This window comes from Haplochromis burtoni, unplaced genomic scaffold (genome assembly GCF_018398535.1).
Source record: "Haplochromis burtoni strain Fernald_Lab_line unplaced genomic scaffold, NCSU_Asbu1 Contig_13, whole genome shotgun sequence".
NCBI lineage: Eukaryota > Metazoa > Chordata > Actinopteri > Cichliformes > Cichlidae > Haplochromis > Haplochromis burtoni.
This window is the reverse complement of record NW_024582374.1, coordinates 4127400-4143361: the sequence shown is the minus strand read 5'-3', so window position 1 is coordinate 4143361 and position 15962 is coordinate 4127400. Positions and strand designations below refer to the sequence as shown.

At 46.0% G+C, this 15962-nt stretch overlaps 1 protein-coding gene across 2 annotated transcripts in view; it reads left to right on the top strand.

Annotated features, from left to right (window-relative positions):
• The window catches only part of notch2 (notch receptor 2), a 39828-nt gene extending 25812 nt beyond the window's left edge, over nt 1-14016 (top strand). Inside the window, exons 7-35 of one of the 2 annotated variants that reach the window (XM_014336861.2) lie at nt 398-631; nt 1107-1262; nt 1345-1533; nt 1766-1879; nt 2005-2118; nt 2204-2437; nt 3862-3972; nt 4093-4285; nt 4525-4670; nt 4897-5010; nt 5130-5249; nt 5401-5553; nt 5784-6012; nt 6159-6360; nt 6722-6875; nt 7060-7244; nt 7353-7485; nt 7717-7968; nt 8069-8181; nt 9122-9642; nt 9731-10063; nt 10169-10311; nt 10412-10625; nt 10826-10910; nt 10996-11149; nt 11225-11538; nt 11619-11766; nt 11986-12083; nt 12382-14016. In XM_014336861.2, the coding sequence (XP_014192347.2) occupies nt 398-631; nt 1107-1262; nt 1345-1533; nt 1766-1879; nt 2005-2118; nt 2204-2437; nt 3862-3972; nt 4093-4285; nt 4525-4670; nt 4897-5010; nt 5130-5249; nt 5401-5553; nt 5784-6012; nt 6159-6360; nt 6722-6875; nt 7060-7244; nt 7353-7485; nt 7717-7968; nt 8069-8181; nt 9122-9642; nt 9731-10063; nt 10169-10311; nt 10412-10625; nt 10826-10910; nt 10996-11149; nt 11225-11538; nt 11619-11766; nt 11986-12083; nt 12382-13833 (6608 nt within the window). In that variant the 3' untranslated portion in view covers nt 13834-14016. The remainder of the gene's footprint in view (nt 1-397; nt 632-1106; nt 1263-1344; nt 1534-1765; nt 1880-2004; nt 2119-2203; nt 2438-3861; nt 3973-4092; nt 4286-4524; nt 4671-4896; nt 5011-5129; nt 5250-5400; nt 5554-5783; nt 6013-6158; nt 6361-6721; nt 6876-7059; nt 7245-7352; nt 7486-7716; nt 7969-8068; nt 8182-9121; nt 9643-9730; nt 10064-10168; nt 10312-10411; nt 10626-10825; nt 10911-10995; nt 11150-11224; nt 11539-11618; nt 11767-11985; nt 12084-12381) is intronic. The other variant, XM_042217096.1, reaches the window with a different exon arrangement.
• Nucleotides 14017-15962: the final 1946 nt, after the last annotated feature.

Here is a 15962-nt window from a genome sequence, read left to right as displayed (position 1 = left end):
CCGTATGTGCCACTCTTATCTGTGGCTGAAGATGACCTGAAGTCTGGAACGTCACCTCTCCATCCATAGCAGATTGTTTGAACTGTTTAAAAACATTTCTTTGACATTTTGGCTATGTTTGATTGTTTTCTACACACTTCTGAGGACTGCTAACTCTCCTAACACCTTTGCGTGGCATCCACAGCACTTGTGTTTACAAAGTGAATATGCAGGCAGCAGCTTTCTAGGGCTTGTCTGAGTTTTGTAGCAACGACGATGCTTTAATGATTCAAAATTACAACATTTGAGTCCCTCTATGAGGAAAAATTATGTATTTTGGTTCTCTGTCAGAAGCTCAGCATGTTGTAACGTGGCAGGCAAAGGATTAACCTGTTCGTTTTAAATCCCCCCCTCACAGGTCAGCACTGCACAGAGGACGTGGATGAGTGCCGGCTGCAGCCAAACACCTGTCAGAACGGAGGTACCTGCAGCAACCTGCCTGGCGGCTACGTCTGTGTGTGCGTCAATGGTTGGAGTGGACCTGACTGCTCTGAAAACATTGATGACTGTGCAACAGCTGCATGCAGCCAAGGCTCCACATGCATAGACCGTGTTGCATCCTTCATCTGCGTGTGTCCTCACGGAAAGACAGGTGGGCGTTCATACGAAACCCTGCACAACGTTAACTCTAGTGTAAATAATGGTGCCATGAGTTCGTACTGAAACTATAGATGTCCTTGACCCTTTCCTCAGTACTTCAGAGAAATGCTGCTTTCTGTGGAACACGTCTAACCTTAACTGATGTTTTTCTAAGCACATGATGCCTCTGTTGTTGTTAAAGAATATTGCACACGGAAATGAAACTGAGCTGTTACTCTGTAAAACAGTCTAATTATACCATAGAATATGTTTTTGCATTTTCACCCTGCTGATTAGTCAGCACGGTTTTGGCGTTAGAGCAAGGTAAGCCTCCCCCAAGTAGCAAATTTGCATTGACTTTGTTTTTCTCTGAAACGGGTATATAACCATGTGCAGGAGACTCTCCAGGGACATTTTGTCTCACCATAGTTTGCATTAAAGTCTTTTATTTTTTTCACTCATTCGATTTGATGTAATGTTCCCCTCAGGTCTGCTCTGCCATCTTGATGATGCCTGCATCAGTAATCCCTGCAGAGAGGGCTCTCAGTGTGACACCAATCCCATTACTGGTATGTTCAACTGTAACTGTCCACCTGGATATATTGGGCCCACCTGCAACAACGACAGAGATGAGTGCAGCATAGGTGAGTCTTCTCAGCAAATAAGCTTTAATCTCTGCCAGCCTCTGTTCTCTGCTGTTATTTATATACCTCTGCTGTTTACCAGCAGGCACCAACCCCTGTGAGCACGGTGGGCAGTGTGTGAACACTGATGGTTCCTTCACCTGTAACTGTGTTCGAGGCTACGCGGGCCCACGCTGTGAACAAGACATAAACGAGTGTGCGTCAAACCCTTGCGAGAATGACGGCACTTGTCTGGATCGTATCGGAGAGTACACCTGCATTTGCATGCCTGGTAAATTTCTTGTAATTTTTTAAAATAATGTTATATTTTAACACAGCAAAATGTGAAAATTGACACACGTGAAAATTCTGTTTTATAGTCAGAAACGGGTCATTTTGCATTTAACCACAAACCTTAAAGTAAATAACATCAGTGTCATCCACTTAAAGTTTGCTCTGTGTCCTTGACCTTCAGTGTTTTTGTTGTTGCGAAATTGTATAGTTGTTTCTGTGTACTTGTGCAGGATATGAGGGGAATCATTGTCAGCTCGAGGTGGATGAGTGTATGAGCTCGCCCTGCCTGAACAGAGGCAAATGTCTCGATCAGGTCAGCGGCTTTATCTGCGAGTGCCCAGCAGGTTGGTACACCTTCAGCTGTGTTAGTGCATTCCCCTGACTCATTTCTGCCGACTGAACCTGTTTTTAAAAACTAAATCTTTAATGAATCTTATCAATATATTAATTTTGTTTGTTATGTTTCTAGGCTTCAGTGGGGACATGTGCCAAATAGACATAGACGAGTGTTCCAGCACGCCCTGTTTAAATGGAGCCAAATGCATCGACCGACCTAATGGATACGATTGTGAATGTGCTGAAGGTAAACGGAAATTGCAACATGTTTTTGACCCAGAAAGTAGTCGCTGAAAGTCAGTTCAGAGAGTAAGAAATTCCCCTCTACCCAGGCTTCACCGGTCTGCTGTGTGAGGAGAACATCAATGACTGCGAGCCAGATCCATGCCACTACGGTGTGTGTCAGGATGGTATTGCCACCTACACCTGTAAGTGCAATCCTGGATACACCGGCTCCATCTGTAATATCCAGCTCAACGAGTGCCACAGCAACCCTTGTCAGAACCAAGGACGATGCATTGACCTCGTTAACACCTACAGTTGTCGCTGTCTACCTGGAACCACAGGTCAGTACTGAGTGTGCTGCAAAGATTCTCCAGAATCTCATTTAATGGTGCAATGTGATAGAAATTGTGTCATGTGATATGTGGAACAAACACTGTGACGTTATTCATTGAGAAAAGCTTGAGAGAAAATGAAGTGTGATGAAAAGTCATTCTGAAACACGATAGTGTGGTCACCAAAGTATAAAGGAATGTAATCATTAGAGCGGTTAAAGTAGTTGTTAGTCTCTTAATGGCAGTTGTAGTTGCAGCAGTAGCCGTTCACACTGAACAGTTTTAGTTCTCATTCCTCATACAGCATTTTTAGAAGTATAAATGAGCTCTAACTGTGCTTCTGAGCATTTCTAAATAATCAATTTCACAAATGCTGTTTAAGTCCAACGTCGTGTAACGTCGAGTCTTCTGGTGACTTGCTTAAATTGAATGAAAAGATCCCGGTCCCTCACATCTAGAGCCTCTCGTGTAGTTTGAAGTCTACATTACTCTTCAATGTAGCAGTCACAAGTCTCGGTCAGGCGGTTAAGCCAACGTTGCTTTCTGGATTAGTAAGATCTTCATTGTGTTTTTACCACCCCAAGGCTTGGTACTGAAGTCTTGCATTCAGGCTTCATTCTGTCACTTCCCCTCTTCTCAAAGTGTTTCTGTTATTTTGTTCTCCTTCGCTCTGTTCACATTTAGTCATCATTGCTCTAATGCTAATCACTGATGTCACACTCTAAAGCACTCATGTAGTCTAGTTTTATTTATTTATATATATATATATATATATATATATATATGTGTATGTGTGTATGTGTGTGTGTGTGTGTGTGTGTGTGTGTGGTCATATTTTCTCACATATTGCTAAATTCCTTTTTTTCTTTGGTCTCTTACCCCCTCTGGTGGTAACTGACATTCTGTCTATCTGCATTTGAATGGAAGGAACAAGGTTTTTGGTACTGACCAGTACAGTATCTGTTAAGAGAAAAAATGATTGCATTGTCCAAGTTAGTTTTAAAATTTGTCTGTCCTCTACGTGCAAGCAGTCGGTGACTGTGGTGAAGAAGAGCTTCACGGAAGAGACAGTGTGAGGGGCATATAGAGACCACAAGTAAAAGGACGATAAACAAACTTACCTGATAGCAGTTTAGCTTTTTAAAATCCATATATACTTGTGATCAAAGGCTGCCCCACAGAACATGAAGTCTTCTGGGTGTGCTGGACGTCCCAAAACTGGTCTCAGGCTAAGTCACAACAGCCAGCTGGTTCAAAGATTGTAGATTTTATAACAGCTGCTCATCGACTTTTCCTCTAATGCAACTCCTTACTCGCATTAATCATCAGATTATTTTATTGTGCCACTTTTATATATTCTAGTGAAAGGATAAACTCTTAAACCCGACTGTTGTTACACGACATGAATTTGTCTTTGTGTACTTTCTGCTCAGGTGTGAACTGTGAGATCAATGAGGACGATTGTGCCAGCAACCCCTGCGTTCATGGAAAGTGCCAGGATGGCATCAACAAGTACAAATGTGTTTGCACCCCGGGATATTCAGGTACGTTTTTGCCTCATGAACATGTATAAAAGGCCTCAAAGCTGAGGCAGAATAAAGTGGCCTGAAATCATCACGTGCCCTTTTGATGCTACTAATTACCTTTAACTTGTTCTCTAACAGGATTAAACTGTGAAGACAACATTAATGAGTGCATGTCAAATCCATGTTTGAGCGGGGGAACCTGCCAAGACAAAATCAATGGGTTCCACTGCCTTTGCCCACCCGGCACCCACGGCCCTCTGTGCCTCTCTGGTAAAGACCATTGTGCTCATCAGCCTTGTCAGCACGGTCACTGTGTCGAACAGCAACACGGGTAAGTTATGTCTATACTGGTGTTTTGTGTTTTACATTATTGGGATACGATACAGTCATTTTTATTATCGTGGGAATTTCATCCAATTAATTTTCTCACTACTGATAATTTGCACTTACTTCAGATAGATATGCAGGCATTGTTTTTTCCAGCTTGTCAGCATTTTTAAATGTAACATCTCTTCACATATATATGCAGGAGCTAATGCTGTTACTGTGACATCTTTCCTTTGTGTGAAGGTACCGCTGTGAGTGTCAGGCTGGCTGGGAAGGACAGCACTGTGAGCTGGAGAAGAATGAGTGTCAGTCAAACCCATGTCTGAATGGTGGCTCCTGTGTGGATCGACACAACGGCTACACCTGTCAGTGCAAACTTGGCTTTGGAGGTAAACGCCACCGTGATCTTTCGTTTTATATAAGAAGTATTTTAAAAATCTCCTCCAGTCCTTTCTGAATTGGTGCACAGTGCAGAGGTTCCTTTTCGTGCCTGTGTCAAATGCCTGTGCTCAGAGAAATTTCCAGTTTCAGCAGACTCTGTTTCTGTTGAGAAACTTTGCCGATATCAGCGAAACATCAAGTCTGACACGTTATTGTTGACTCCTCTTTGATCAGGTATTAACTGTGAGAAGAACATTGATGAATGTGCATCTGGCCCGTGTCTGAACCAAGGCGTCTGTTTAGATCTAGACAATGGCTACACCTGTCAATGTAGTCTGCCGTTCACAGGTCAGTGATGGCACATTTACTCACTTGTAATGTCACAATTTTAAGCTGCTGTCTAGATATCACTTTGGAGAATATTTCCATATGCATGTTTTGATTATTACAAATCTCTGTGAAAATAGGTAAACACTGTGAGGTGGAACAAGTTCCCTGTGCCTCCCATCCATGTAAAAGGGGAGGTGTGTGCCATCCAACTCCAGATTACACCTCTTTCACCTGTCGATGTCCTAGCGGTTGGGAAGGTATGTGTTCGTCTGCATGCATTTGTGTGTGTGCTTGATGATGGCTGTCAGCCGTAATATTAGAACTACATTTCTAATATTACGTATCACCGCTGGAATTATGCTGTTCCAATTGTTTTTGCTTTTTGTGTTTTTGTCCACACTTGCGTAGGTGCGCTTTGCAATGATGATGTAAACGAGTGCAAGAACAACCCTTGCAGAAACAGCGGTCGGTGCATAAACAGCCTGGGGAGCTACATGTGTAACTGTCTGTCTGGCTACAGTGGACACAACTGCCAGATAAACATTGACGACTGCTCACCGAGTGAGTTTAATTTGGTCACTTTATTGTCTTTGGATCCAATATCATCGTAACTTCCACCAGTCTTTTATTTAATTTAATGACGTTTAAAATAAATAACCATCAGCGGTTATTTAATAATAGCTCATAAAAGCCAAAGGTGCTCATACAGTTTGAGCCGTGCTCAGATGTGTGCTTGTTTATTCAGTAACTGGTTTAGTGAGCCTGTTCCTCCTCTCGTCTGTGTTCTGCAGACCCGTGTCTGAATGGAGGCTCTTGTAGGGACGAAGTCGGGAGTTTCGTCTGTGACTGTCGCCCAGGTTTTGAGGGAAAGCGCTGTGACGTTGAGATTAACGAGTGTGCCAGCCATCCCTGCAGAAACGGCGCCTCCTGCGAGGATTACGTCAACAGCTTTGTATGCAAGTGCCGACCCGGCTTTAACGGCATACTGTGTGAAAACAACATCCCCGAGTGTACTGAAAGGTAAGCGCACTGTCGACATGAGAGCCTAAATATGTTGTCTCTCAATATGTGCGACCTGAGTACGAATACATACATATTTCTGCATCAGTAGATTTTAAAGACTTTCCCCGCCTAAAGCCCTGTTTTCTTTTTCTTCCTCCGTCCAGCTCGTGCCTCAATAACGGGTCTTGCATCGATGACATCGGTAAATTTACCTGCCGTTGTCATCCGGGTTTTTACGGTGAATTCTGCGAGTATGAGAAGAACGAGTGCGACTCTCAGCCCTGCAAGAACGGAGGCACTTGCACTGACGGTCTGGGTACCTACCGCTGCACCTGTCCCATGGCATACAGTGGACAGAACTGCCAGGTAAGTGTGCAGTGTGGGTCTGCATAATTCTGTAATTCCTTTGTAGGTACAAGGAGAGTTGACACATTTTAAAAGGCTAATGGGGTGTTGTCATCACCCCGCTGGGGTGCAGCGTTGACATCAAGTTTGTGAATGTGATAACTTGAGAACGAAGCTACTTATGAGCTTCAAATTGATACCATTGGTGCATCTACTTGGAGGCTGCTTCATTGCTTTCTGTAGAGCCACGACAGGCGGCCTCGTGCACTCAGATCTCTCATATTTGCTGTCTTGTTTTAAACAGTCGATGTCATCGAAGGGGCTGTGAGTTGTGCTGGTTTGTTTTTATGAAATGTTTTCAAAACCTTCTTTTTGTATGCAGAACTATGTGAACCTGTGCAGCCAGGTGCGCTGCCATAATGGTGGCTCCTGCTCACAGACAGCAACTTCCTGGACCTGCCACTGTCAGCCTGGATGGTATGGACGTTACTGTGATGTGCCCAACCAGTCGTGCCAGGATTTTGCCGCCAGGAAAGGTGAGGAAGTATTTTTTTGGCAGAGATATCAAGAGTGATAATGACCTACTGTTTATATTATTGCAAGGAAAATTTAAAATACTAAATGTAGCCCGAGGATTTTGTTACCTTCCTGCTTACAGTTTAATCACTGTAGTAGGCTGCCTCTGTACACGGTAAACTCATCATATGTGTTTGGCTGCAGGTCTGCAGTTGGAGAATGTATGCAAGAATGCTGGCCGGTGTGAGAATGTGGGAAATGCCCACAAGTGCCACTGCCAGCCAGGATACACAGGCAGCTACTGTGAAGACATGGTCGACGAGTGTCAGTCAAACCCTTGTCGCAACGGTGCTACATGCAAGGACTATCAGGGAACGTATGAATGCGTAGTAAGTGCACTCTCAGCTTGATATGTGTGCATGTGTTGGCAGGTTTTATGTTTAGGTTCTATATGCAAACAACTGAGCTAACCTCTGTGTTTTGTTTCATTGTCCCAGTGTAAACCAGGCTACCAGGGGGTGAACTGCGAGTATGATGTGGACGAATGCCACTCAAAGCCCTGTCTAAACAGAGGAACATGCATCAACCTCATCAATCACTTTAAGTGCGCTTGCCCACCTGGAACACACGGTACGTGCACATAATAGGAGATTAGTTTAACAGCTGAGGAAGCTTTAAACTTAAAGTATGGACAGAAAGTGATGCTAATGTTTGAGGATAACCTTTCCTGCTTCTTTAGTTGTTCTTGACGTGGGAAAGCAAATGTTGATTGGATGTTGTACTTTCAAAAAAAGTTTCTTTTGTTGGATCTAAAAATAAAACTGAGTGCAAATTAAATGCTGTCTGTTCTCTATGTCGTAGGACTCCAGTGTCAATTTAACGTGGATGACTGTGCCCCCAAGCCTGGCTCTCTGGAGCCTCTCTGTAAGAATGGAGGACAATGTGAAGACGGCGTGGGCGGTTACAAGTGCAACTGCCCGCCGGGGTTCACTGGTGACCACTGCGAGGGGGATCTGAACGAATGCAAGACTCGACCCTGCCACAGTCACGGCAGCCTTGACTGCATCCAGTTGGTCGATAACTACCAGTGCCGCTGTCGCCTTGGTTACACGGGTATTTTCACATTAACCTCTGAAAACAACACAACAGCACCACAAGTAATTTTTGCTGTTTTTTTTTTTAAAAAGGGGACGAAATGTGTTTGTTTCCTCAGGTCAGCATTGTGAATCCATGGTGGATCTCTGTCTGTCCAGTCCGTGCCGCAACGGAGGCGTCTGCTCTATGAACATGAGCTCGGTGCATGGCTACAGCTGTTCTTGTCCTCGTGTAAGTTTTCTTTAAAGCTGGCTGTTTTCTAATGTAAGCGATCTCCTCTTTATCCCTGATATGGCCTTTACAGCTCTTGTTATTTGCCCGTTGTGCTCATCAGCTTTTAATAACTACTGGTTTCATTCTTATTCCTTAAACACTCCTCCATGAGTTTGTCCTGTAAGTGCTGGTGATAACAGCAAATGGAAAAGGGCAGGCAGCCATAAGGCTAGAGAAAGACGAGCCTTCTTTGTTTTTAATAAAGAAATCCAGATATTTCTTTGATTATGCAGAAAGCAGCAGGGAACAGTAAAAGGCAAAGGGGGGTTACCTCCATTCAGCTTCTGAAACTGATCCAGTGTAGAAAATGAATAATGGCATGAATTACTCATGATAGTGGTGAGATGTTGTGTTGTAAAGATGACTCAACTTCATGTTTCACTCTACATGCTCTTCATTTCACACACCAGCAGGAACATAATACAGCTTGTTTTTCCAGAAATGTAACCACAGGCTACAGATCAGTTATTCTACACATATATAAGTATTGCTGTACTTGGATGAGCAGGGTGAGGGATGACACTGTCACATTTCATAAGCTAGTTTGTCTAAAAAAAAAAAAAGCCTATAAAAACATATAAATGTTAATGATTATCTTTGATTATGCTGCCGTGTAGCTACGGCCACGGCAACTGTCACATCTGTGGCGTGTAGCATAACAGCAGGTTGGCTGTTTGTCGTTCTTCTGCCTGAACATCAGTGCGTGTTTTTTCTCTGCACTAACCTCTTGCTCCCTGTTTGTTCTCATGCTTGCTTCAGAGGGCCACACCATGGCTCAGGTACAGTAGAGTAGCAACAGTCTTGTAGGAGAAACTAAATGCTTGTTGTAAAAGTTTGCCTGATAAAGTAATATCTACTGCCTTACTATCACACCTAAACAGCATGTTGTGTTTTATAGGGCTATACCGGGTTGGACTGTGGGGAAATGCAGGACTGTGCAAAACAAGGATGCCAGAATGGCGGGCAGTGTGTGAAGATAGCGTCTGGCCATCTGTATTGTCAGTGCAGGTCGGGCTTCAGCGGGCCACACTGCGAGGTGAGATGTCCGTTGCCCTGCCAAAATGGAGGAACCTGCGTGAAAGACCAGGCATACCCGTTCCAGTTGAGCTGCCACTGCCCGCTCTACTTCTCCGGACGATACTGCGAGAACAGACAGATTACGCCGACGCCCCGGAGTTGTCCGTACGAGGATTGTGAAAGGCAAGCAGGAGACAACGTTTGTGACGATCTGTGTAACAACCATGAATGTCGGTGGGACGGAGGGGACTGCTCGCTTCAGAGGGAGCCGTGGACAAACTGCAAGGCCTCTGTTCCCTGCTGGGATCTCTTTAAGAACGGGCGCTGCGATAAGGAGTGTGACAACCCCGGCTGCCTCTTTGACAGCTTTGAGTGCCAAATAACCTCAAACTCCTCCTGCAAGTATGTGACTCTCCCCTTGACTCTTCTGTAAACATGTGTTTAAAATCAAATCCTTACCTCTTGTTCTTGATTGTGATTTCTATGTAAGGTACGACCGGTACTGCGCGGACCACTATGGTAATAAAATCTGCGACCAGAGCTGCAATACGGAGGCTTGCAGTTGGGACGGCCTGGACTGTTCTGACATTCCTGCCAATTTTGCGGGCGGCACACTGGTTCTCGTGGTCCGCCTGCAGCCTAAGGAGCTGCTGGGAGACCTGAGGGGCTTCTTGCGCTACCTAGGAGCTCTGCTGCACACCAACGTTCAGGTGAAGCTGAACGAAAACAACGAACCAATGGTTCTGCCGTACTTCGGAGCACCAAAGGGACTGGGACAACATGCCCAGAGAAGCAAGCGGGAGCTGCACAAGGAGGTTATTGGGTAAGGATACGACAGACGCGTAATTTCTTGTCTGTGCATTTCTTTGCCAAATGAATCACAAATTTCTTGCTTACCGGCGACTGAATTTCACTTTTAATTGCACAGCTCCGAGGTGCACCTGGAAATAGATAACCGCAAATGTTCCCAGAGCCCCTCTCACTGTTTTTCAAGCACAGAAGAAGTCGCTTCCTTCATTGCAGCAGCCCACATCAAGGCTGACCTCCCTTACCCTCTAGTGTCTGTTGACAGTAAGTAAATCTGTCATTCAGAAATGAATGGAATATAAGTGCTTTATATCCATTTTCAAACTAAAACCTCTGTATTTACACTTGTCTTTGTACCATTCAGGCATTTCTTCCCCACCTCCACCTCCACCTCCACCACCACCACTGATGTTTCTGATTGGAGTGGCAGTGGTTGTTATTCTGCTCATCCTGGTGCTCGGGATGCTAGCAGCCAAAAGGAAACACAAACACGGCGTCCTGTGGCTGCCTGACGGCTTCATGGCTGCTACAAATGACAAGAGGAGAGAGCCTGTTGGACAGGATGATTTTGATATGAAGTGAGTTCACGTACAAATGAACACCGTGTGCGTAAAACAAGGTGGAGAGGTTGAGTGTGCTCAGGTGAAATATATGCTGTAATGCAAGAAGGTTGTTGTTGAAATGACCGCAATGAGCTTTCAGGGGACCATAGAGTATGACACAGATACAAGCAGGATGAGAGTCATTGTCTTCAAAGCTGCTTTTGTTTCTATATCAGGAATTTTAAGACTGATGGAAGCATGATTGATGGAAGTCAGAGTCAGAGATGGCTGGAAGACGAGGCTCCATCCAAGAAACCGAGAGTAAGTGAACAATAAAGACGTTTGGCGCATACGGAAAGGCTTTGGTCATTGTGAGTTTCACTCTGAGATCTGTTGCTTTTTATAGACTGAAGACAAGCCCTTGCTGCCCATCGCTCTGGACGGAGGTGTAGATCGAAGAGAGTGGACCCTGCAGCATCGCAAAGCTGCTGACATCAGCCTCACTCCTCCTCAGGCCGACCTGGACACTGATTGTCTGGACGTTAATGTGAAGGGACCCGGTGAGGGGAACAAAAACCTTTAGATTTGATAATTTTTCAAAAATCTGTCTCGCTAATGAATCTTCACTCTTTCAGACGGCTTCACGCCGCTGATGCTGGCATCGCTGCGCAGTGCCGCCCCGGACTGCAGCCTGCATGGAGAAGAGGAGGAAGAGAGCGGAGATGAACCGGGACCGAGCGTCATCTCGGACCTGATCTCTCAGGGCGCGTCTTTGATTGCTCAGACCGATCGTACCGGAGAAACCGCTCTTCACCTGGCTGCCCGCTACGCCAGGGCCGACGCCGCTAAGAGGCTGCTGGACGCCGGAGCAGATCCAAATGCCCACGACAACATGGGGAGGACACCGCTGCACGCTGCTGTGGCGGCTGACGCTCAGGGAGTCTTTCAGGTGAGACGCCTCTGCGATCTGGTGCAGATCAGTGTGACGGCCAGTCGCGTTTTGTTCACTGTGTCTTTGCACCCTTTCAGATTCTAATCCGTAACCGTGCAACGGAGCTGGACGCCAGAATGAATGATGGCACAACTCCACTGATCCTGGCGGCCAGGCTGGCTGTGGAGGGCATGGTGGAAGAGCTGATCCACTGCCACGCTGACATCAACGCTGTGGACGACCACGGTCAGAAAACTAATCCTCTTCTTTGTCTGAAGCTTTTCGTATTTAATGTGTGAATAAATTCATTAAAGAATGTGAGTTTTAATGTAGTATGTTAGCAGGACAAGCATATCCCAACACAGGGACTTGCTGCGTTTATATTATTAGCTGTAATTTTAGCAGTAATAATAGTTTTCTAGCTAATGCGGCTCTGGTTCTTCTCTCATCTTCCCATCCTTTTAGGTAAATCTGCTCTGCACTGGGCAGCTGCAGTCAATAATGTGGAGGCCACACTTGTGCTTTTAAAGAACGGAGCCAATCGTGACATGCAAGACAATAAGGTGAGATGTTTTGTTTTCATGTGCTGATTATAAATCACAACAAACACAAGGACAGTTATGAAATAGAGCTGTAAAGAAAAAATATCAGACTTTATTTGCAGAAACATATTTTCTCCCTAATATCTGTCAAAGATTTCAAAAGCTGCTCCGTGTTTGTTGTGTCGGCTGTGGGACACACCCTGTATGGGTTAAACTGACCGTGTAAACAAACTGTGGATCTGGTCCTGCTTTTCCTGTTTGTTCGTATTAAAATAGGAGCTCCTTACGCTGTGCTTACCGCTCCCTTTGCTTCTTTCAGGAGGAGACCCCGTTGTTTCTTGCAGCCCGGGAAGGCAGCTTCGAGGCGGCACAGGTTCTCCTCGACCACTACTCCAACCGCGACATCACTGATCATCTGGATCGGCTTCCCCGCGATACGGCTCAAGAACGCATGCACCACGACATCGTCCGTCTCCTGGATCAGTACAATCTGGTTCACAGTCCCCACAATGGGCCTAATCACATGGGTGGAGGAGGAAACTCATCTGTTATGTGTGGAGCAAATGGAGCAGGCTACATTGGCATGCGCCCTGGACCACAGGGGAAGAAGAGCAGGAGGGGCGGGGGCACAAAAGTAGGAGGTGTTGGTGGAGGGCCCAAAGAAATGAAAGACATGAAGGCTAAGAGAAGGAAGAAGCCTGCAGGAGGAGATGGGGCAGCTGTAAGTGCTGGGGTGGGAGCAGGAAATGGAGGAGGCATGGCAGCAGGAAGCACCAATGGCGTGAAGGCAGCAGGAGGCCTTCCAGAGAGCTCCGTCACCATGTCGCCCGTCGACTCCTTGGAGTCTCCTCACTCCTACGCAGGCGACGTTTCCACTGCCGTCTCCACCACGGCAAACTCCCCGCCCCTGCTGAGCAGCCCCACCTCCAGACAGATGCTGCCCCCTGTCAGCCACATGTTGGGACAGCAGCAGACCTGGGTGAGCATGAACAAACACGGATACAGCCCCATGTTCAGCCTGGTTCCTCATCAGATTCCGGGATCCCACCCCGGCATGGCCCAGCACCACGGCCAGGGTTGCGGCGTCGGGCTGACCCCCATGAACGTCACTGTGACCAGGGAGCAGCTGCCACCCATCGTCACCTTCCAGATGATGACTCCCGGAGCAGGCCAGACCATGCTGAAGCAGCCTCAGCAGGGGCAGGTGCAAGTCACGCAGTCCCAGGGTCAGAACCAGACTCAGAGTCACTCCCAGCAGGCTCCGGGGCACCTCCACTGCACCCCGGGGATGATATACCAGATCTCTGATCAGATGGCCATGGCTCACGGGCTCCCTCACACCCTGCAGCACCCACACGCTGTCGGCCACGGAGGCCACGCAGGGATCGAGGGCCAGTCTCGGGCTCTGCCCTCATACCCGACCATGCAGAGCCCGGTGGATAAATACCCAACGCCTCCATCGCAGCACAGCTACACCACAGCGGGCTCGGAGGGCACCACGCCCAGCCACTCTGCCCACCCGCCCAGCGAGCACCCATATCTCACCCCCTCGCCGGAATCCCCTGACCCCTGGTCCTCCTCTTCCCCGCACTCCAACTCGGACTGGTCCGACGTCACCACCAGCCCCACCCCTCTGGGGAACTCCCACCACACACTGCCGTCATCACACCACACACACATTCCAGAGCAGGTGCAGCTGCAGCCGCAGTCGCAGCAGATGCCGCAAGCGTCTCAGCAGCCTCAGCTCGGAAACATGCAGGTGTTTGCGTAGGCGGAAGAGGAAGAAAGCAGAAACCGACTGACTTTGGGGCTTCTGTGTACTCATAGTAACACAATCAGTACGTTCTCACGTCTGTCTTTAATCCCTTATTCTTCTATAATAATCAATCACCTCTTATGTTATCTTCTCTTTGTACTTCAGAAGACTGTGTATAGTTTCTTAAACATTTTTGAGTAAAAGTCTTTTGGAGTTTTTCTCTGATCGAGTTCTTCTAAGTCCAGTGAGGCAGCCTTTGCTCTCTGCTGGCTGGATCAATACTTTTCATGTTTTGGCACCAAACACATAAACTGATCATCGAGGAGCTTCTGACCAGCTGGTGCGGGATTAAAAAAAGGCCGGCGAGAAAAGACTGGGCACTTCCTGCATTGAGATCGTCCGTCTCCGTTCAGTGTAATAAACCTGCCAGTACTAACACCTCATTGAAACCATTCACTTTAATACGATGGGTCATATTCAGTGGATATTTTTACTCTCAAAGGAAAACCACGTTTGTTGCATTCGTGCTTTCGCTGGGTTAAAGGGGAGCGGCACTGAGAGGCTGCTGTACGATCAGAAAAAACAACAAGTGCATGTAGCAAACGCACGGCGAGGCCTGCTGGGCGGTGCTGCATGGGTCTGCGCTTGTCATGTGAAAGTTTTCAAAGTATTTCAGAGGTTTGATGAAAGTAACATCTGCTAAACATCAAATATCTGCCTGCACACTTCAAAAGGTCAGAAAATGGAGCTCCACCTGCACGCTATCGCTGCAGTCCTCGGGTGGTGTAATGAGAGTGTGCGGTTGTCTCTCTGCAGGTGGTACAGCTGTATTTGAGTAATTAATACTGAAAAGCGTACATTAGTTTGTCACCAGATTCAGTATGTTGTATATGAAAATGTACAGACACTCCGAGCATCTTCTGCTCGTTATATCTGAGCTTAGCATGTCTTTTGTTTTGTTTTTATATGAATACGGTGCACACTTCCTGTATAATTCTGAATCTCGCCGAGGCAAATCGCCACGTCTTTAAAGTGCCTCTGTTATAAATAGCGTCTCTTCCAAAGTTATATAACCATAGCTACAATCAGTGCGTCTCCGCACCTCTAACGGTCGTAAATCATGCGTAGAAGGAGAAAGTCACTTGTCTTCTTTCTTAAGGTCAATGTTGAGCTTTTATGTGGCTGCTGTGTTTAAAACAAAAAAGGACAATCGTTCAGCGTTCAGAAAAATCTCACATACCAAATTTTGTTTTATTCAGCCAAAAATATGAAACCTGTGTCCAAACTTGTCATTTGTTGTTCTTGTTTGAAAAGTCAGACACACAAAAGCTGCACCTTTCTGCAGAGTTGTATTTGTAGACCCAGCCTGAAAACTCCCCAAATCCACGTTTGTACGAATGTAGGGGCGCTCAGGCATCAGATAACTTTTTTTTGTATGAATCACAGCAGCTCCAGTGCATATGCAAGGTTATGAGGTCATGTCTATATTCTGTATATAAAATGTTTTTTTTAAGTTTACTGTACTCTTCTCTGTTAACCAAATAGCCCATAATATACCTGCAATATGAAGTAGTTGTTACCGTGTTTGTGTGTTGTAGAACTAAAACTGATCAAATCTGTTGGATTAAAAAAACAAAACAAATGATCGAACGAATGCTTTACTGAAATAAAGCCAAGATCTCCACACACGAGTGCACGTGCTGTCTTGTCCTGGAGCATCTTCGTGTCTCGGCAGGTTTTTACAGGTGTGTCATCTGCAGGTGGATTTTTTTTTAGGGCCTCCATGTTAGACCTGGTAGATGTAGCATCGTGTTTTTCGCTCTGCCTGGTAAATCTGCCATTTCTGAAGGTTAAACTTGAGTCAGAGGCTTTATTGTTTTGTCCTAATTGATTCAGGCTTCATCTGCATGAATCCTCTTGGTAAGCGGTAAATGGATGGTATTCATATAACACATTTCTGCTCCTACTGAGCACTTAAAGCCACGTGTATACAGTGCTTTTCTTTATGCACACATGGATGCTCTTTAATCCCTCCTCAGACGCACAGTGCAGACGTTGTACTGCCAATAAAGCACAAAGGTTTGAACAGTGCCTGGGATTTGGATAGAGTATTTTCATATAATTCAGAATCCGAAAGAATCAGA